Raw genomic sequence first — 21,400 nt, forward strand, 5'->3', positions numbered from 1 at the left:
TGGCCCAAACCACTGCAATTTAGAGGTAACCCTTAGAAGGAACCAGTCCAGACTGACTGGGCAGACTGAACCTCCAAGTTTCTACAGATGATCTCTGGGTTCCTGGGCAGGGCAGTAGGTGGACCAGTGAGGTCCATATGGATCAGAAGTATTGTCTCCCCAAGTGTATTCTCCTGTACTTAGGGGCCCCTGCTCAGGGGTTCTCTAAAATGATATGTTACTATGATGCTTGTCAAGGCATGAGAAGGCAGAACCACAAACAGCAGCAAAGTAATGACAGAGGAGCCCCTTTCACCAGGTGGGGCTGCCCTGCCCCGGGCTCACACTCCAAGCCTCAGAAACTTTCATCTGAAACAGTCTCTCTCAGATTCACTGGAGTGGCAGACCTCAGGGACACCCAAGTTGTAGATAGATGGTATCTAGTCCTTCCTCCCCAGGTTTCCTTCTCCCCAACACTAAAGGGCATAATTTGGTTGTTTTTAATTTTTAAAAAATTGAGTTTCCCCTATAACTGTACATATGAATGGGGTACAGTGTGATATTCCAATCATGTGTATAGTGAGTAATGATCAGGTGACTGGTATATCCATCACTTTGAACAGTCATCATTTCTTTGTCTTGGGAACACTTAAAATCCTCTTTACTAGCTATTTTGAAATATAAAGTTAAGCCAAGTGTGGTAAAATGCATCTGTAGTGCCACCTACTTGGAAGGCTGAGGCGGGAAGATCACTGGAGCCCTGGAATCTGAGGTCAGCCTGGTCAACATAGGGAGACCTCATGTCAAAAACAAAACAATAAAAAAAATAAAAAAATTAAAAAAAAAAAACCTTTGAAGTATGCAAATTAATGTTGTGAAACAGAGTTATCCTACTGCGCTAGAAAATATTAGATATTCCTATCTAAAGGTGGGTGTGGTGGCACATGCTTGTAATCCCAGCGGGTTTGGGAGGCTGAGGCAGGAGGATCACAAGTTCAAAGCCAGTCTCAGCAACTTAGCAAGACCCTGTCTCAAAAATAAATAAAATAAAAAAATAAAATAAAATAAAATAATTATTCCTATCCAACTGCACCCGTACAGATTAACTATTCTCCCCTTCTCACTCCCTCCCCCAACACCCTCGCCAGCCTCTGGTAACCACTTTTGTACTTTTCATTGTATGAGATCAATAGTTTTAGCTTCCACCTAAGTGAGAACATATAGTACTTGTCTTTCTGTGCCTTACTTATTTTACTTAACATAATATCCTCCAAGCTCATCCATGTGGCTACAAATGACAGGATTTTGTTCTTTTTTTGTGTGTGTCTAAATAATACTGCCATATACATATATAGTTCACTTTTCTTTATCCACTCTTCTGTCAATGATTTTGTAATTTTAATTGTATTTTTACTGAGTTAAAAAAACATTGATGTACAACATACAGAAAAGTACTCGAAACATAAATATACATAAACCTACAGCTCACTGAGTTATCACAAACTGAATGCACCCATGTAATCAGCCCCCAGGACAAGTTCCCATAAACACTTCTTGTGCATGGCTGCTGGGAATGTAAATTGGTATGTTTAAGAAGGTGAATTTAGCTATCACTACCCATTAGATCCTTACAAGTGTGTGAACTGATGCAAGAACAAAGTTTTTCTTTGTGCTGTTGTTTATTACAGCACAAAAGAGTGAAAACAAAAGTGAAACAAAAAGTAAGATTGGAAATGATCCAGGCTGGGCACTGTGGTGCACACCTGTAATCCTAGTTATTCAGGAAGCTGAGGCAGGAGAATCACAAGTTCAAGTTTGAGGCCAGTCTTAGCCCTTAGTGAAACTGTCTCAAAATAAAAAATAAAAAAGGCTGGAGATATAGCTCAATGGTACAGCATTCCTGGATTCAATCCCAGTACCACAAAAAAGGAAAAAAAAAAATCCAAATTTCCATCATAATGAGACTGAATCAACAATAAATTATGGTGGGTCCATATAGTAGAATACTACATAGCAGACCCAAAGAAAAAAGAAGGAAAAAAGTTCTCTAGGGACCAGTACTACCTTCAGTTTTAAAAAATTATTTATTTGGTGCTGGGGATTAAATCCAGGGCACTACTGAGCTACACCTCCAGTCCCTTAAGAATTTTTTTTTTTTAATTAAAAAATAATGCTGGGTGTGGTGGTCAAGCCTGTAATTCTACAACTTGGAAGGCTGAGGCTCTAAGCAACTCACTGAGACCGTGTCTCAAAGTAAAAAGGGCTGGGGATGTGGATCAGGGGTAAAAGAGTCCCTGGGTTCAGTCTGAGTATCCTGCGCCCACCGAATAAAATAAAATAATTAAAAAATAATAATGGCGTATATTTATGGGGTGCAGTGTACACTGTAGAAAAATTTAATCAAGCTAATTAACATATTTGTCACCTCACTAATTTATCAGTTTTCATGGTGACAATGTTAAAAATTTATTATTTTATCAATTTCAAAATATAAATTAACATGATCATGCAATGCAATAGATCACTAAATCGTATTCCTGCAGTCTAAATGAAACTTCCTATCTTTTGGTCAACAACTCCACTTTCTTCATCTCTCCCCTCCCACCAGCCTCTGATAAATATCTTTCTATTGTTTCTATGAGATCCATTTTTTTTTTTTAGATCCTATATATAAGTGAGACCAGAGAGTATTCATGTTTGTGTGTATATGTGCACGTGTGCATGTGTGTTGTGGCAGATTTATTCCAGGGCTTCATGCATGGTAGGCAAGCACTCTACCACTGAGCTACAACCCAGTCCAGTATTTGTATTTCTGCGCCTGGTTTATTTCACTTAATGTAATATCCTCCAGTTCCATTCACATTGTGACTAATGACAGAATTTTTTTTTAAGGTTGTATTGTATTCCATTGGACACATATACTTTATTTTTGATTGATGGATATGTAGTTTGCTTCCATATCTTGGTTATTAAGAATTGCGTTGAACTAAATATGTAAATGCAGGCATCTCTTTGACGTACTAGTTTAAATAACCTTGGACATCTAGGCATGGTGTTATATACTTGTAATCCCAGCAGCTCCGGAGGGTGCGGCAGGATCACAAGTTCACAGTCAGCTTCAGCAACTTAGTGAGGCTCTAAGCAACTTGATGAGAACCCGTCTCAGTATAAAAAAATAAGGGGCTGGGGTTGTGGCTCAGTGGTAGAGTGCTTGTCTAGCATGTGTGAGGTGCTGGGTAAACAAATAAAATAAAGGTCCATTGACAATTTAAAAATATTAAGAAAATAAAAAATAAATAAAAAATAAAAAAGGACTGTGGATGTAGCTCAGTGGTTAAGCATCACTGGGTTCAATCCCCAGTACCTACCTCCCCTCAAAAATCCCTTGGATGTATACCCAGAAGTAGGAACTGCTGGATCATATGCCAGTTCTATCAATCTCCAATATATTTTTTTTGTGGTGCTGGGGATTGAACCCAGGGCCTTATGCATGCAAGGCAAGCACTCTACCAACTAAGCTATATCCCCATCCCTCCAAGATATTTTGATGAGAAATAAAAACAAGCTATAGATATCCTGTCCATGGTACACTGCCACCACGTCTGGCTGGAGTCTTTCTTTCTGAATTGTTCCTGTGTCACATAAAACTTTGATTAAATAAATTTGTTGCACTTTTCTCCTATTAACCTCTCTTTTGTTAAGGACTATCTGCAATGACCCTTATGGGGAAAAAGTACCACACCTTTCTGGTACTGCAACATTAATGCCCTCCTTCCACAAATAAGAATATCAAGGCCAAGGGCAGATTAAAGGCAACTCAAGTTGATAACAGCCAGGAATGAATGTGAATGTAGGGCCCCTGATCCCACAGTGCAGGATTTCACTAACAGCCAATTATTTAAGGGTAAGTTGCGGGGCTGGGGTTGTGGCTCAGTGGTAGAGTGCCTGCCTAGCACATGTGAGGCCCTGGGCTTGATCCTCAGCACCACTTAAAAATAAAATAAAAGTCATTGTGTCCACCTACAACTAAAAAAAAAAAAAAAAAAAAATATATATATATATATATATATATACACACACACACACACATACATATATATAAAGAGAATGAGAGAATGAATAAGTTGCAGCCCAGGGCACCTGGTACACAGCCTGGCCTGGCGTGACTGGGTGGGACAAAGTGATGTGCCCCAACGAGGAAGGGCTCTGCCCAGCTGTTAGCATCTCAGCTTTCACACCAAGGTCACACTTTTCTCTGGTGGCCAGAGGTTGAGGAAGATGTCGGTCTAAGGGCTATTTCTGCCTAGTGGGGGCTTCTCTGGCAATTGATAGATCTGGAGCCTCTTTCTGGGCAGTTATCAAGTCTGTATTGTTCTGTATATTTGTGTAAAACTTGCTACTGCTTCTGTTGGTGGCTTAGCCAAAGGATGATGGTCTCTGTCCCTTGCCCTCTTTTATTTTGTGCTCAGCGCTTAACGACTGAGCCACATCCTCGGTCTTTTTTGTTTTGAGATGGGGACTCACTAAGTTGCCTAGGGCCTTACTAGTTTGCTGGGGCTGGCTTTGAATTTTTGATCCTCCTGCCTCAGCCTCCTGAGCTGCTGGGATTACAGGTGTGCAATACCATGCCCGGCCAGGTGCCCTTTTGGTCCCCAGGGACTGATAGTTGTGTGAAGAGTAAGAGGTTGCTCTGGGGCCTGCATTTTGTTGTCCTTCTATTCTACATATAACAGTCCTGTGCCTACTGGAGCTGCCAAGGGTGTAACAAACACATTCTCCAAGACCCTGAGGAGCACATGAGGTTCTGCGTATGGCCTGGCTCTGGGAGGAGGTAGAACAAGCAGAGGTGGGGAAAGTTGCTGCTTTGGTAGGTTTGGAGGAAAGGAGGGGCGGGGGTGTAGCAGTACCAGGCAGAAGAGGGTGTGTGAGTGCCTGTCTGGCTCTCCTGGGTGGGGCCAGATGAATGTTTGGGGACAAGCAACAGTTGTCACATGGCCTGGCTGCACATTTGGAATGGAAGCCAGGTAGGCGGGCTGTTAGTCACATCTACTCACTGGAGGAGGGAAGCGGAATAGAGGAGGGGCACAGAGAAATTTCTGCTTTGGTGAAGACATACAGGAGAGATGGCTGAATTTTCAGAGGATTTGCAAGGGCTGTGGACTTCATGGGGCCAGGAGTTAGGGTGGGAAGGGCTACGTTCTTAGGGTACTAAGGCAGAAAGCTTTGGTGGACATCTTTTTCATACACGTGGGAGTCCCTAAAGTAAGAACCCAGAGGTACTGGGCATGGAGGAGCACAGGAGAAAGAAGCAGAAGAAAGATAAGTTCAAGGCCAGCCTGGGCAATATAGTGAGACCCTGTCCCAAAATAAAAAATAAAAGTGGCTGGAGATAGAGCTTAGTGGTAGAGCACCATTAAATAAATAAATGAATAAGTCATCTAGGTAAGTTCCTTATTAAAAAGAAAAGTAATAACTGATCCCACTACCAGCACCTATTTTTTTTTAAATTTTACTTATTTATTTTTATGTGTGCTAAGGATCAAACCCAGTGCCTCATACATGCTAGGCAAGCGCTCTACCACTGAGCTACAACCCCCCCACCCCTCCTCTTTCTTTCTTTTAGTATTAGTATTGAACCCAGGGGCACTTAACCACTGACCACATTCCCAAAACTTTTTTATTTTTTATTTTGAGACAGGGTCTCGCCAAGTTGTTTAGGGCCTTGCTAAGTTGCTAAGGCTGGCCTCGAACTTGTTATCCTGCCCCAGCCTCCTGCGTTGCTGAGGATTAGAGGCGTGCACCACCATATTACCTGGCTCTACCAGCATCTTTTGACAACACCAAATATAAGAACCTAAGTTCACTTTTCTTTCTTTTTAAAGTACTATTTGTTGGGTTGGGGCTGTGGTTCAGTGGTAGAGTGCTTGCCTGGCACGCGTGAAGACCTGGGTTCGATCCTCAGCACCACATAAAAATAAAACGAAGGTATTGTGTCCACCTACAACTAAGAAAAAAATTTAAAAACATTTGTTGCAAAATACATAAAATATAAAATTTACCATCGTAACCATTTCTAAGTGTATAATAGTGTTAAGTACATTGACACTATTGTGTAAGCAATCTGTAGGGCTCTTTTCATCTTGCATTTGTACAGTTTTGTGGTGGTGACTTCCTCAGATTTCTGCCACCACTCTGTCCCCACTACCCCTTGCCCCCCACGCCATCCTAAATCATTGCAAGAGGAATCCATGTCTGCAGAGTTCTGCAGCAAAATAACCTGTTTCCACCTGGGATGACTGTGGATCCTAGACTTGGCTGTGGGGCTGGAGTTCAGGTTTCTGGTAACCCAGGAGTAGTCCAGCTGGGCTGCTTGAACTTCCGGGGCACTTCACCCTGGAGTCCTGACTGGCTCCTGCAGGTCTGAGCTCCCCGCCCCAGGGAAGGCACTTGAGCAAGTCCTGGCAGCTCCCAGTTTCCACCCCTTCTGTCTGCCTGGGGCTGCCCCCAGACACCTGGGGAGGGAGAGCTGGCGGGCGAACAAAGGCCCCTTCCCAGCTCTAGTGACTCAGAGAGGACTCCAGGTCCTGGAGTCCACTTTCACCCCAGGAGGGTGAAGGTGAGTGGGGGAGGGGACCTGCCTAGGTGCAGGGTCCTACCGGTCAACCTTCACAGCCATCTCTGTGACAGAGGCTCAGAGCATCTTGGAGTTAGTGTCAGGAGTTAGGAAGGACACCAGGCGCATCTGTTTTTTTGCTCTTTGCGGATCTGAAATCCTCAGAGGCTGCCTCTCCAGCAACACCCAGCTCTACTCCCTCAGTCTGGAGGTCTGGCCCAGCCTCAGGGGGATGAGAGGGCAAGGAGAGAAAGCAGGCAGTGGGAGGGTGGAACACACATAGCTATCAAGTCCCTGTACCCAGCACGTTTCCTTCACCTATTATGACATTTAATCCTAGTGATTAATCCTGTTGTACAAATCCAAGAATGCAGAGCTCAGAAAGGTCACCAGGAAGTGATGAACCCAGAATTTAGAACAAGGGCTGCCTTATTTCATTTTCCTCCCACTGACAGAAACAGTCATGAAGTTGCTTTTGGCAGATGGTAGGTTGGAGGTGAGCATGGCCAACTGTCAGGTCCTGGAAGGGGTGGGCAGGGGAGGAAAAAATGGCTTCCCTCTACCCTCTGAGGTTCTTTGCTGCTCTACAAATTAAGTTGACAGATTAACAGGAGAAAAAGCATATTTAACTGTGTATACATGGAAGTCCAATAACTTCAGTTTACATAGCATCCTGAGCTATGGAAAGGAATAGGGGCTTGGGGCTCCTGTTGGGGGGTGACACAAGTCACAAGAAGATAAGGGGAGGAACTGTATGGTAGAGAGGGTGATTGATTTTGCCTTGAGTGTGGCAGGACAGGTCTTAAAGACAGTGGGTGCTCTTAATGGATTGTCCCAACAACCAGTCAATTACAGATGAGGACATGGCAGCAGTTTGCAAAACTGACTGCAGTTTACAGAAGCAATAGCAGTGGCTAAAGGAGTCACAGGACTTGAAATTGGGACTCCAACTCTCAGGGAACAGAGAGTGGGCACAGAATATGTGGGCTCATGGGTTTCCTCTGGGGGCAGAGTGGGAGGCAGCTGGGTGGTGGGGAGCCCAGAAGGACTGTTGCAATAGTCAAGAAGAAAGGTAATAAGGCCAGAGGTGGTAGCCACAGAGATGAGGGAAATTTCTCCTCACCATGGGTGGCCCCAGAATTTGTACTGTCCTGGCTACTTGCAGGCAACATGAATGCACAAACTGCCCGGACCAGGTGACAGATCCATGATGATGACAGTGCATGCTGAATGTATACAGCACGTACCCTTCCTTCCTTCCTCCCTCATGTCCTTCTGACAAACTTTCCCAGGGACTCACTCACATTTACACAGACTTCCATCTGCCAGGCACTATAAGGTGGGCTTTATAAATAGACACTAGTTGACTTAATCCTCCCAACTATGATCTTCTTGAAGAGATGAGGAAACTGAAGTTCAGTGAAGGAAACTAAATTGTCCAAGGTCAGCCAATTTAGGAAGTGGGTACGCCTGGGAAGTTTGGTTTCAATTTCTCTGGCCTGGTACTCTAATTGCCTCACCCCTAGACATCTGGTCAGTGTGGTTTCCATGCCAACTCCTTAAGAATGTCAAGTCTGGGGCTGGGGTTATAGCCCAGTGGTATAATGCTTGCCTAGCATGTGTGAGGCACTGGGTTTGATCCTTAGCACCACATAAAATAAATAAGTAAAAAATAAAGGCATAAAAAAATAATGTCAAGTCTGGGAGCAAGTGGCCTCTGGCTGTGTCTGCCCTGCAAACCCAGGAGGATGAAGTTCAATGAATATGTGCCTTCCCCACCCTCCCCTCCTACCAACTTCCATACTGTCCAGGAAAGCCTTGGGGGGGGAGGGAGGGAAGATAGAGGCCTGGCTTCCTGTTGGCTTCAGACTTCTCACCTCTGTGCAATTCATTTTCTTCTCTCAAGGGCCTAAGGAAAGCAGACCCAGTTTCCAGGCCCAACTCTGCTCTGAGATGCGTTTTGGGGCCTCAGTTTTTCCCCTGGAGGATGGATTGATGTCCTATGTTTCATGCTTGAGACCATGCAGAGGAAGGCATGGGGGTGCTAAGGTCATGGAAGAAGGAAGAGGTGGCTCTTTTTGGATTGGGACTGAAACTGCAACTTCCTTGGGACAGCTGGTTCTCTTCTGCTTTGCTACTTCCCATCCAGTTGACCAGGGCAAACAACCTCAAAGGGCTCAGGAGAAGCCTGGTAGGAAGCTGTATATGCCAGGCCACCTCCTCAGCCTCTGGAAGGAAGGGTGTTCTGAGCAGCCTAGGGCCCAATCCTGTGCAGGATGTGGGAATACAGGCAGTCTGGTTCAGGCCTGGAGGGGCTGAGGGGCCTGATGGTTGTTTCCTTGAACAACACCTGTTAGGCAGAGCCAGGCTGCTCTCTTTCTGCGCTAGCCCCTCAGCTCTGCACCCCACCCTCCTACCTGTAGCGCCTTCTCTGGGTGTTCAGCACCATTTTTTCCCCTCCCAGTTCTGGGAATTGAACCCAGGGGTGCTCTACCACTGAGCTATATCCCTAGCCTTTTTATTTGGGACAGAGTCTAACTTACCCAGGCTGCTCTCAAAAACTTTCCGTCCTCCTGCCTCAGCCTTCTGAGTTGCTGGTGTTACAGGCATGTGCCACCTGCCAGGCTCAGTTACTTTCTCTCTCTCTCTCTTTTTTTTGTACTGGAGATTGAACTCAGGGGCATGCGACACCTAAGCCACATCCCCAGCCCTATTTTGTATTTAGAAACAGGGTCTCATTGTTGCTTAGTGCCTTGCTTTTGCTGAGGCTAGCTTTGAACTAACAATCCTCCTGCCTCAGCCTCCGGAGCCGCATGCACCACTGGGGCCAGCAAGGCTCGATCACTTTCTTGGTGTTGCATTCAGTCAGAACCCTCTGGCCCATCTCCCCTGCCCACTTAGTTTTTGACATTGCTAAGCTCCAGGGAAGGTCTTTTGATTTTTTCCTCCTGCTGGGATGTTCTAAGATACTTAATACCTGACTGTCTCCTCCCTGCTTCCCACTGGCCACCTGGTGCGAGGAAAGAACATTGGAAGGAGTGTAGGACAGGGGTCAGAAGATCTTGGCTATCACTGCATTCCTAACGGAAGAAAGGGGTTAGAGGAGGGGAGGGGTGGGCTGTGGTGCCTGTTTTCTGAGTTTTCAGTTTCCTCTACCTCTCCTCTTCAGGGTATTTCTCCTTAAGACAAGTCAATTCTTCTCTGAAGTCATCTCATCAGTGTTCGCCACTGTGTCCCCTCCCTGCAGTCCCAGCCCTCCTAGGCCCATTTTTTTCCCCCCTGAGTATCCTGTAAACCAGGCTACTTCCTCTTCTAAAATGAAACCCTATACCCATGAAGCAAACCCTCTTCATTTTCCCTTCCCACAGCCTCTGGCATTAATCTGCTTTCTATCTGAATAGATTTAGCAATTTCATATAAGTAGAATCATACCACACTCGGCCTTCTGTATCTGGTGTCTTTCACTTAGCATAAAGTTTTGGAAATCCATCCATGTTGTAGCATGAGTCAGCACCCTATTTCTTTTCATGGTTGAATAATATTTCATTGTACGGATAGAACACATTTTGTTTATCCTCATCAGCCTGACAACTCAGGATATTTCCATCTTTTGGCTATCGTGCACAGTACTGTTATGAAAATTAGTGTATGAGTATCTGATTTCAATTCTTTAGGAATTATACTTAGGAATGGAATTGCTGGGTCATATGGTGATGCCGTTTTAACTTTTTGAGGATGATATGGTGCTTCAACTCCTGAATCTGAATGCCTTTAGGTATCCAGCTATTTTTGTTTCCATCTATTTCTGTTGTCTTGTACCCAGCCCATCTGACTCATTTACATTATTTTGCTACCTGAATTTTTTTTTTGTATCTGAATTTTTGCATCTGAATTATTTTGCATCTGAATTTGCTACCCCTACATTAAAACAAAAACAAATACCCCCTAGTGCCCAAATCAGCTGCCTCAAACTAGATGGAGACGTCGAGCAAATCTCTTCACGTTTCAGAATACTACTTTGGCTCTTTCTCAAAAAATGAAAATAATGCTTACCTGAGAGGAGGCGGCACGGATCAGAGGTGATGGACCGAGCATGCCTCTTCCGAAGCTGCTTAGTTCTGGCAAGAGACAGAGAGGCGGGTGAGGCCAGGAGGAACAGGAGGGGGAGGAGGAGGAGGAGGAGGAGGAAGAGCGGGGACAGCGAGTCCTCCGGGGCTTCGGCGGTGCTTGAGGTTTTGGACCCACCCGGGTCCGAGCCGGAGCGCACAGGGCTGTCAGCCGAGTTGGACACAGCAGCTAAGGGACCTAGGGCCCGGGCAGATCAGGACCCGTCGGAGCTCCCCGACTTGGGGCGGGGCTCAGGTTGGATTACGGGTGGGCGGGCGCTGTCCCCCCGGTCCCCGCCCCCCACATCCGGGGGCCGGGGCCGGGCCGGGCTCTGGGCTTGCCGCGCGCCGGTGAGTCAGGCCGGGTTTTCCCTCCTCCTCTAGGGCAGGCGAGAGGGTGCTGCCGATCGCGTCCCTTCCTCGCCAATCCGGCTCCGGCGCCTGTCCGCCCGCCCGCCCGCGTTTTCTAGGTGCCTGCCGCACCACCGCTCCGGCCAGGCTCGCAGTCTCTGCTGGAATCGGCGCTTCAGAGGAGGGTTCAAATCCGCGCGAAGGAACTGCGGCGCACCAGGGTACGGAGCGGCGGGAGGTGAGCGCGGCGCCAGCATGGTAAGTGGGACGCGCTGGGGGCCGGAGGATGGACGCGGGGGGTGGGGCTGGTCGCCGAGTTCTAGCTTTTTGGGTGTCCTTGGCCATATTGCAGCCAGTGGCTGGCTGAAGCTCTCGTCAGAAAAATGGGCGGGGATGGCAGGGTGCGGTGTGCGCCCAGGTGTCTCCAGCTCCCGGGCACCGGGTTTCGCTGGAGAGGCAGGCGGCAGATTACGCTCGTCTCTGCAACCCCTGTAAACGCGCTTTCCTTGGAACCTCGCCCAGGACCCCAGCGCCACCGCTGGGTGGGGCAGGCGCCCTTGGCGCAGGAGTCTGACCTCGGCCTCCGCCCCCTTGCCCAGCGACTCGCGTCAGGCCCCAGGGAGGAGCAGGAAAGAGGCGCGTCCCCCCACCCCGCCTCCTAGGTAGCTCGAGGACCTCCTGTAGCTTTGGGGACCTTGCCTCCTTCACTGCCTTTCCGGGGAGAGTTCTGTGGGGGATGCCAACCTCCTCTTCTCCGCCTTCCCCTTGAGACCTCTCGCCTGACCCCGCCCCCAACATTCCTCCTTTCTCCCCCTTGTCCCCTGCCCAGTTCCGGCGACAGCTGCGGACTTGAGAATAGGAAACATTCCTGGGTCTTGGTGATTCGGACACTGTTCCATTCCGGGCCACAGCCTTTGACTAAAGCGAGGGCCAGTCTAGGACCAGGTGGAAATTAGGGCTCTAGCTCTATCCAGAAGGAGAACTGAGGCAACCCTATCCCCTCCCCTTGGGAAGATATTGGGCCTGTCCGTCCTGGGGAGGGAGCAGAGGCAGGAGACCATCCTGAGCTCTGTGATCACCCTCTTCCTAGGGCCCTCCCAGGCAGAACTCCTCTGCCTGCTGGCTGCGTGTGGGTGTGTTAAGTGCGAGACTGAATGAATGCCGCCAGCCGGCTCCCGCCACCACCACCGCCTCTAGCAGCTTTCAGAGCTTAGAGTCCTCATGCCAGTCATGCTTCCACTATTTCTTCCTGACCCTTAGGGCCAGGCAGGAGGGATCCCAGGCTGAGGGAACTTTCATCCACACTAGCCTGGCGGCAGGTGCCCTTGGGAAAAACAAGCATGGGGGGCTGGGTAGTCTACATAATACAGCAATGTCCATAGAAGGTGACCCCTGGCTTGGACAGCCTGATGAAGTAGAGAGGACTTTGCACAGGTAGTTGAGATTGCCTCTCGTTGTCGGATTTTGGGCAATTAATTTCCTCTTTCTAGGCCTCAGTTTCCCCATCTATTAAGTCTAGAGAGGGTCATCACTGCCCTGCCTGCCTCCACTGGCTGTTGTGGAGATGACATGAGATAACAAAGTGGAAGGGCTAAGAAAAAACTGTAGTGTGCGGTGCGCCTGTGAATGAATGAACAGGTTAGTCGCCTGCAGAGGTTAGTTGCCAGGCTGTGCCTCTTCAAGTGTCTCTGTGGGAGTTGAGTGTGCCAGCCTCTCCCATTCCTTCTCCAGACCCCGATCACACACTGCCCCCTCTTTTGGAACTGGTACATTCCAGTCTCATTCCTTTGGGGCAGCTGCAGACACACCACTCAGCAGGGCTGACCCTCCAGCAGGTGGTGGGACACTCCCCTGGGGCCAGGGCTCAGGAGAGCCTAACCAGAAGCCAGGGCTGGCAGGACTCACCCGTGTGGGTGTTGGGATGTGCATGGGGTCAGGACTGGGAAGTCTATGCATTTTCTCCTATGCATGTGATCATGACCTTGGATACATTATATACATTATTTCCCCTTCTGGGCCTCAGTTTCCTCTTCTGAAGTGAGGGATGTCAATACTCCCCTCCTATGTGTGTTTCAAGGGAGGGGTTTGGAGCTGGAATGCCCCCCCTTTGTGTCCTCTCTTTCTGTGTTTGGTGGCCAGGGTAGCCCTCTTCCGTCTACCAAGGGTTGGTTCAAAAGAGCTGGCTGTCAGTATTCAGGGCTGTCCATGCCATCTGTTACTTTGGGGTGTAAAATGGGAGGGGAATAGTAGTGAAGAGACCCTTCTGGAGCCATCTGGGCCCTGTGAAGGATGTGTCTCTAGTGGCCCAGTGTAGCAAGTTGGGTGGTGGTGGGTTTTCAGCTCTGGGCCCCAGGGCAGGCACAGAAGCCCAGGCACTTCTACTTTGCTGTCTTTCTGGGCTTAAGTCCCAGGGAGACTGCATGGCACTTACTGTCTCTCCAGCCCTCCTCCGTCACCAAATCCTCTCTGGCCTGCCTGCACAGCTGTCCTGGCCTGAGCAGGCATTCCCTGGGCTTCTAAGCAACGCAGTGAAGGAATGTCTGTGTGTTTGGGGGAAGAGGGGGAGGTGGGATGGGTCCTTTAGGAAAGGGGATTGTCCTCAGACTGAGACCTGGGCAGAATGGAGCCTTCCTGAAGCAAGGACTTCAACCCTGCTGTGGAAGCTGAATAGTACAGCTAGAGACATTACCCAGGAGTGTTGGAGAGTAGAGGGTGGGAGCCTTAATGAAAGACAAAGGGAAGGGCATTTTATGTGCCCTTCAATCTCCATACTGCTTCTAATAGCTGGCCTCACACTCTCCATTCAGCACCAGCACACACACAGACACAGGTACACACCCCTAGCCAGAAGTGGGGAGGGCCCCTTAGTCTTCATGCTGAGGTGTTCCTCTGTTTTGTCTGTGTCCTGGAATGTGCTCAGTGCTGTGCGGTGACCTTGTGCATGATCCTATGACTCTGCTCTGTCCTCTACCATAGGTTTCTCCATGCTGAGTGGGATCAGTGTGTTCCCTGCATGTCCATATGCATTGTTTTGGCCCATGGCTACAGCAGCTCCCTTGGACCTGAGAACCTCGCAGGGACACATAGAGTGTCAAGAGTGTCAGTTATTTGTCCCTGAGGCCAGAAGTGAGCATTGCCAGGGGAAGGCGTGGCAGTGTGGGTTTGGGGTGAGGTGGGCGTATTTGGCTTCACTGCCAACATCCCAGTTTCCTAGTCACATGGGATTTAATAGTTCGTTCACAAACTCCTTTCACCTCTATTTGACATTGACTGTCATGGTAACCCTGGAAGGAAGGCAGGGCAAGATGTGGAAACTGAGGCATGACAAAGGGAGATTATTAGTGCCTGGGGTCCCACAGAGAGAGAAAAGGAGAGGCAGCTAGAGACCAACTTTTTTGCTGTCCTCTTCCTGAGAAGGAGTGACAGAGCAGGGCACTTTTATTTTATTTTAAATATTTTTTTAGTTGTTGATGGACCTTTATTTAATTAATTTACTTATATGTGGTGCTGAGAATTGAATCCAGTGCCTCACACGTATTAGGCAAGCACTCTACCACTGAGCCACAACCCCAGCCTGATCAGTGCACTTTTAAATAGAGAGCTGTCTTGCTGGGCAGACTTTTCATGGCAAGGGACTGTCAGATGGGGAGGCAAGATGACTCACTTCAAGTTCTTTTGGCTGTGAGTGACATTCTGGGTCCCCAGTAGACATTTGGAAGCTATGGGGTTAGAATATCAGGCATCCTAACCCCACCAACTCTGTGACCTTGGGCAAGTCACTTCACTTTTCTGAGGGACCTTACCTTTAGAAAAGGACAGTAACTATATTACAGGAAGTGCTGTATCACTGAAGGAGCCCAGCACATGTGATTCCTTACCTAGATGAGTCCCCTGGGGCTGGGGTGTACTGACTCAGACTTGTCCCCCACCTTAGGGCCTGGGAGAGAGGGCTGAGAGGATTATTTTTGCCCAGGGTGTGGTTGAGGGCTGTGGAGTGGGGGTGGGGGACAAGGCCCACCCTCCCTCTCCCTCTCAGAGAGCTTTGTCTTCCACAAACACAAAACCTGGAAATGGTTGAGGAAGATGGACCCTCCTAACGACCATTGTTTTGGGGCAGGAGTGGGTGTCCCGGAAGTATATTGGGTGGGTGGTGGGGGACTCTCAGCTGCAGTCTGCTTGCTGGGCATCTGTTCTGGAATGGGAGAAGGGACATGGGGGTAGGAGGCAGAAAAGGAAGCTTTCACACAAGTCATTTGCATCTACTTTAGGGTGGGCACTGGGCTAAGCACATGTTCCATGGGGGACCCTGGGTGCCCACTCTTTCCACCCTCCAGTATGTCAGGCCCAGCACAGGTGGGAATCAGCCCATGAGCCTGGTCACTTGGCGATGTTTGTTTGTGACTAAGCTCTGCTTCAGCCAGCCTATGTTGACCCTGGCTTTGGGCCAAACCCTGGACAGGGTGCTTTGTCATGTTATCTCACCCTATCCTTCCAGCATCCCTCTGCGATAAGAGCTATCATTGCCTTTGTACACATGCGTGAGGAAGCCAAGGCTTATGGAGGTTAAGGGCATGGCCAAGGTCACATGCCAGTTGGTTCTGCTCTGGGTCAGGATATGGACCTGTCCCACCCAGGGTGGGCTTTGGTGTAATAGCAGCAGCACACATGGGATAGCAGGGGTCCACCTGCCCCTTCCCTTTGCCTCCCACCACTGCCTAGACCTGAACACCTGTTCCGGAAAACTCTACCATTGTTCCTCCCCTTAGGCCCTTCCTGTTTGTATCGTCATCCTTCCTCCCTGTGAGCCCTTCCTGTTTGCATCCCTCTCACTGTAGCCCCCCAGCCCCACCCATGCCAGATGTTTCCCTGGGGGAGCTCTGACCCTTTGCTGGAAGAGGGGCTGGACAGGTTATCTCAAGGGAAGGAGAAGAAATAAAGAGTCGGTCTGGGAATTGGAAGAAATGGAGAGTCCTTCTGGCCCTGATTTGCTATGCTTCCTCCCCATTCGACAAATTTGGTGGGGACCCTGGCAAGAGAGTTAGCACGGTCAGGGTCAGACAGCTTGAGTCCATCTTCTGTTAGCTCTTTGCTGGCCTGGTCTTGGGAGGTGGGCACCTTTCCTACTGCTTGAGGTCTTCCCCTGACCTCACCCCTTTGCTGTGCTTCCACATTACATTACATTAGGGAGCTAGCATCCCTTTGGTATCCCATCTGAAGCTTTTTCCTTCTCCTTAAACTATATCCAACAGAATGTTAGATGAGCTGGTGGTTTTGGGACTTGTACCCCTTTCTCTTGCCATTTTGGGAATCCTGTCCTGACATTCTCTCTGGCTCCCACCCACATCTGCCTCTCTTGGACCTGGGCAGGTAGAAGAGCTGGCAAATGACAAGTGCCTGGTTTTAGGGAATCTGGGGAATTGGGCAGAGAGTGCTCACCTGCCCCTAATGAAGCCTCCTGATTCCCCAAAGCAGCCGCCTGTGCTCTGTTGAAACTTCATGGCCACAGCCCCAGTCCCTGCTGGCATTGCCATGGGCAGCGTGGGCAGCCTGTTGGAACGGCAGGACTTCTCCCCTGAAGAACTTCGGGCAGCACTCGCTGGGTCCCGGGGCTCCCGCCAACCTGATGGGCTCCTCCGGAAAGGTTTGGGCCAGCGTGAACTCCTTAGCTATCTACACCTCCCCAAGAAGGATGGTAAGACCACCAAGCGGGCACCTCGGAATGAGCCTGCCGACTATGCCACCCTCTACTATCGGGAACATCCTCGGGCTGGTGACTTCAGCAAGACTTCACTGCCCGAGCGGGGTCGCTTTGACAAGGTGTGTCTCTGCTCATGTCCTTTATGTGGCACAGGGAAGTTGGAGATGGGCAGCTTGTGGCCTCCTTGGAGACCCTGACTCTGGGATGGGATGAGGGTTAGATAGGCTAAGATGTGGAAAGTCTGCTATAGGCTGACCTGAATCTTGGTCAACACCTCCTGGTGGCATGTGCCCCATGTTCTCAAAAAGGGTTCTCAGGGACTGCAGGAGCATCAGGAGGGTAGAGCAGAGCTGACTACTTTGGCAGACCTCCCTCACACTTGCCCTCTCTTTTTGGTAGTGCCGTATCCGCCCATCAGTGTTCAAGCCTGCAGCGGGTACCGGGAAAGGCTTCCTCTCCATGCAGAGCCTGGCTGCCCACAAGGGTCAGAAGCTATGGCGCAGCAATGGCAGTCTGCACACGCTGGCCTGCCACCCACCCCTGAGCCCTGGGCCCAGGGCCAGCCAAGCCCGTGCACAACTGCTGCATGCCCTCAGCCTGGATGAGGGTGGCCCTGAGCCTGAGCCCAGCTTGTCGGATTCCTCCAGTGGGGGCAGTTTTGGCCGAAGTCCTGGCACAGGTTCCAGCCCCTTCAGTTCCTCCCTAGGCCACATTAACCACCTTGGGGGCTCCCTGGACCGGGCCTCGAAGAGCCCCAAGGATGCTGGGCCTTTGGCTGTGCTGAGCTGCCTGCCTGAGCCACCACCCCCATATGAATTCTCCTGCTCCACTGCAGAGGAGGTGGTAGCCCTCCTGCCTGAGACCTGTGAGGAGCTCAAGAGGGACCTTGGAGATCAGGATGGCTCCAACCCCTTCACACAGGTGAGCAAAGCCTGTCCTAGCATCCTATTCTGTCCCTTGGCATTGGTGTATGAGTCAGACAGAGGGACCTCAGCTGGCTTACCCACATGGCTTTGGGAAACACTGGACGTGATGGCATGTACCTGTAGTCCCAGGTGCTTGGGAGGATGAGGCAGGATCTTGAGTTCACGGCCAGCCTGGATGGCCAACACAGTGAGACCCTGTCTCCAAAAAAAAAAAAAAAAAAAGGAAGGAGCAGAGATGTCTTGGCTTCTCTCTTTCACATCCCACATGGCAGGATGGCAGGATGGCAGGGATGTGGGAAGTAAGAGAGATGTTGTCCTTGCCTGGGAATTGTGTGGGAAGTAGAGAGTGAGAGTGAGGATCCCTGGGAGGGCCATGTGTTGGGGACATTTATCACTGAAGGGCAACCTGGGTTAGGATGCATATGTGGCTGGGGTGCTGAGCCCTGTGATACTCGTGCCCAAGGAGTTATTGGTGGCCGAAATGTTAGGATGGTGAGCAATGGGAGCACAGGTGAATTGTATCCGAGGGTGGAGCCTTGTGGAATTCTGGTCAGCCCTACTAGGAACCTCTTTTCGGAGATAGGTGCTAGAGGAGCGCCAGCGGTTGTGGTTGTCTGAGTTGAAGCGCCTGTACGTGGAGCGTCTGCATGAGGTGGCTCAGAAAGCTGAGCGCAGCGAGCGCAACCTCCAGCTGCAGTTGTTCATGGCACAGCAGGAGCAGCGACGCCTGCGCAAGGAGCTCCGAGCTCAGCAGGGCCTGACCTCTGAGCCTCGACCCTCAGGTCCAGTTCCAGAGGCCGATCCCAGCACCCGACCAGAGGAGGAAGCCCGATGGGAGGTGAGAGGCCACCACTGATTCAGAAACACCAATCCCCACTGCCTTGGTTCCATTGTCCATTTCCCCTCCATCAACCAGCTCCCCATACCCTGCTTTGCTTGGCTCTTGTTGATATTATGTACCCCCCCGCCCCACCTCCCAGGTGTGCCAGAAGACCGCAGAGATTAGTCTCTTGAAGCAGCAGCTGCGGGAAGCCCAGGCAGAGCTGGCACAGAAGTTGGCTGAGATATTCAGTCTGAAGACGCAACTTCGGGGCTTTCGGGCACAAGCCCAGGCTCAGGATGCGGAGCTGGCCAGGTTGCGTGAGACCGTGCGCAGCTTACAGGAGCAGGCCCCTCAGGAGGAAGCCCCAGGCAGCTGTGAAACTGATGACTGCAAGAGTAGGGGGCTGCTGGGGGAAGCAGGAGGTAATGAGGCTGGAGGTGGTGCGGAACAGCTGCGGGCAGAGCTGCTCCAAGAGCGGCTCCGGGGCCAGGAGCAGGCGCTGCGTTTCGAGCAGGAGCGGAGGACTTGGCAGGAGGAGAAGGAGCGGGTGCTGCGCTACCAGCGGGAGATTCAGGGGGGCTACATGGACATGTACCGTCGCAATCAGGCGCTGGAACAGGAGCTGCGGGCCCTACGGGAGCCCCCCACGCCCTGGAGCCCTCGACTTGAGTCTTCCAAGATTTGAGGCCAGCAGAGCGAGCTGACAGTAGAGGCACTGTTCAATATGCCCTGAGATAGCTGACTCCTACCTTACACTGGTCTGGGGCAGAATGTGCAGAGACCAGCGCCCAGGGATGGGAGGCCCCCAAGAGGAGGGATCCAGGGGGGCGATGGGCAGGATAAGGGTGCTGGCTGCAGAGCCAGGGCTAGACCCACCTGGCAGAGAAGCACCCAGGCAGGGCCCAGCCCTGCTCCCTGGAGTGGGTGTGACCCAGTGAAGGAGGTTAGAGAATCCAGAGCCACTGATAGGGAAGGGCAGGTGTGAGGGAGGGTGGCTGGAGAACTGGGCTGAGGCCTTAATGGAAGGAGGCTGGGATGGAAACATTGGTCTCCTCCAGAATAAAAACCACCTTTTCTATGAGGAGACCCTGGGTCACTGAGCCTGCCCTTAGCAGAGTCCACTTTTGTGGATAGTCAGGGTTGGGGATCGACCCAGCCTGTAGCTCCTCACAGTCATGGTGGTTGGGAGGGTGTGCCCTGTGCCTGTCTTGAAGCTGCTGTTCATGTGTGTTGGAGAATGGAGGAATCCTATTTCCTTACCCCAGTACCACATAGTTCCTTGGCTGCTGTGTGGGCTAAAATTCTTTTCTTCAGCACCAGTGGATTTTTTAGAAGGAACAATACTAGGGAACTACAGGAAAACAAAAGGGCAAGTCAAAAGGCATTTCAAGGATATAAAATGTTCATCTGGTGGAAAGTCTGGTCCCTGGTTGCCCAGACCTCTGCTGGATCAGGGCCAGCCTAAGACAGCATCCTGTGGGGCATCCAAAGGCCCCAGTGGAATCCTATCTCTTCTGGAGCTCACCTCCCATCTTTCTGTCCAGCTGTGATGTGCCTGTATCTTCATGGGTGGGTGAGGGGGAGGCTTAGGAAGGTGCAGGAGATGCTTGGCAGGGAAAGCTTATGGGTTATTTGATAAAGAATCTTACCAGAAGGAAGGGAACATTCCCCCATAAGCAGTGGAAGGCTATTGGGTATTTTTAGGTAGGAGTGAGATTTGATCTCATTTGTATTCTGGAAAGCTCTTCCTCTTGAAGAGGCAGCCCCACACTTCCCACCCCTGTTCTTTACCTGGCCTCAGAACTGTTAGTCCTTTTCCACCCCAGCTAAGGCTGGTCCCAGGTCCTATAAAACCCACAGCTACCCCAGTCTCAGCAGTCTTGGGACTTTGCTGCCCTTCCAGGTCAGTGACCTGGTACATGTGGAGTCTTTCCTATTTTGAGAGAAATCTTGGCTTCATTACAGATGCATCAGTGGCTACCGTGCATCTAGTGCTGTCTGCCTGGAACTTTATTGGGCCCTTGGGTTTGGGCCACAGGTTGAATTTGTTGTGCTTCCTGCTCAAGGGGAGCTAGTACACAGTCATCTGCCCTCCAATCATTGTTCAGGTGGGGCCACTCAGGGAATCTCTTAGAAGTACTCATGTAGCTGGGTATGGTGGTGTACACTTGTAATCCCAGCAGCTCAGGAGGCTGAGGTAGGAGGATCACAAGTTCAAAGCCAACTGTAGCAACTTAGTGAGGCCCTAACCATCTCAAAATAAAAAATAAAGAGGGCTGGGAATGTGGCTCAGTGATTAAGCACCTTTGGGTTCAATTCACACTACTCCCCACCCCAAACAACAACAAAAAAACTAATCCATGCAGACTCCCAGGCTACTCCCAGCTCCCTTCAGCTGACCCTTGGTCTTCCCAGGCCATTCCTGGCCCCACCTCAGGCCCAGCAGGTGGGTCCTGGTCGTAGAGCTCACTGGGGTGAAGATTTACCACTTGTGAGTTATGGCATATGAGCTGATGGGCCCCACTTTTTTTGGGGCCATGAGTGGAGTGTGTGACTTAACTGCCATGGGGATGCTGTGTTTATGGCCCTGTGAATGGCAGATGTGTGTAGAGATGTGTTTGTGGGTGGTAGGTGTGCCCAAGGGGGTGTGTTTGGGGCACCTGGCCTCCAAAAGCCAGCTCCTGGGTTGGAGGCTAGGAAGGCTGCTTCCTGGCCCTCCCTCTACCCTGTTCCCATCAACTCCACTGGGCAGGCCTGGGTCAGTCCTGTGTTGAGGACAGAACCCTGGGCCTAGCTGAGACCCATCTAGGTCCACACCTAAGCTCAGGTCTAATGCTTCAGGAGGGAAAGGGGAAGTTCCTGGGTTAGGCAGATCCCCACGAATCTTAGTACCCGTTCCCATTT

At 50.3% G+C, this 21,400-nt stretch overlaps 1 protein-coding gene and 1 long non-coding RNA gene across 8 annotated transcripts in view; one reads left to right on the forward strand and one right to left on the reverse strand.

The window, feature by feature from the left end:
* LOC306663755 overlaps positions 1–10,962 on the reverse strand; it is a 28,125-nt gene extending 17,163 nt beyond the window's left edge. For 2 of the 4 annotated variants that reach the window (XR_013764514.1, XR_013764515.1), the window contains exon 1: positions 10,646–10,769. This is a non-coding gene — a long non-coding RNA (uncharacterized lncRNA). Of the gene's footprint in view, positions 1–706; positions 758–10,645; positions 10,770–10,837 lie in introns of those variants that run through there. The other 2 variants (XR_013764513.1, XR_013764516.1) reach the window with 2 other exon arrangements.
* N4BP3 (NEDD4 binding protein 3) lies at positions 10,676–20,483 on the forward strand. Of its 4 annotated transcripts, none has more exons than XM_079144179.1 (6): positions 10,676–10,922; positions 11,083–11,307; positions 16,522–16,866; positions 17,147–17,668; positions 18,257–18,511; positions 18,654–20,483. In XM_079144179.1, exons 3-6 carry the CDS (start codon positions 16,546–16,548, stop codon positions 19,179–19,181), a joined length of 1,626 nt encoding a protein of 541 aa, XP_079000305.1. In that variant the 5' UTR covers positions 10,676–10,922; positions 11,083–11,307; positions 16,522–16,545; the 3' UTR covers positions 19,182–20,483. The 4 variants fall into 4 exon arrangements, with proteins under 4 accessions (XP_079000305.1, XP_079000307.1, XP_079000306.1 ...); XM_079144181.1 differs by lacking the exon at positions 10,676–10,922 and adding an exon at positions 14,026–14,175 and having other exon boundaries at positions 11,046–11,307; positions 16,519–16,866; XM_079144180.1 differs by lacking the exon at positions 10,676–10,922 and adding an exon at positions 14,026–14,175 and having other exon boundaries at positions 11,046–11,307.
* Positions 20,484–21,400: the final 917 nt, after the last annotated feature.

Source organism: Sciurus vulgaris, assembly GCF_902686455.1.
Source record: "Sciurus vulgaris genome assembly, chromosome: 6".
Lineage (NCBI taxonomy): Eukaryota > Metazoa > Chordata > Mammalia > Rodentia > Sciuridae > Sciurus > Sciurus vulgaris.

Excerpts from the sequence above, each read along its gene's own strand:
- N4BP3 (XM_079144179.1), top strand. The coding sequence starts at position 16,546 with ATGGCCACAGCCCCAGTCCCTGCTGGCATTGCCATGGGCAGCGTGGGC. Across the intron at positions 16,867-17,146 it reads AGCGGGGTCGCTTTGACAAG|TGCCGTATCCGCCCATCAGT; the intron begins GTGTGTCTCTGC and ends TCTTTTTGGTAG. Across the intron at positions 17,669-18,256 it reads GCTCCAACCCCTTCACACAG|GTGCTAGAGGAGCGCCAGCG; the intron begins GTGAGCAAAGCC and ends TTTCGGAGATAG.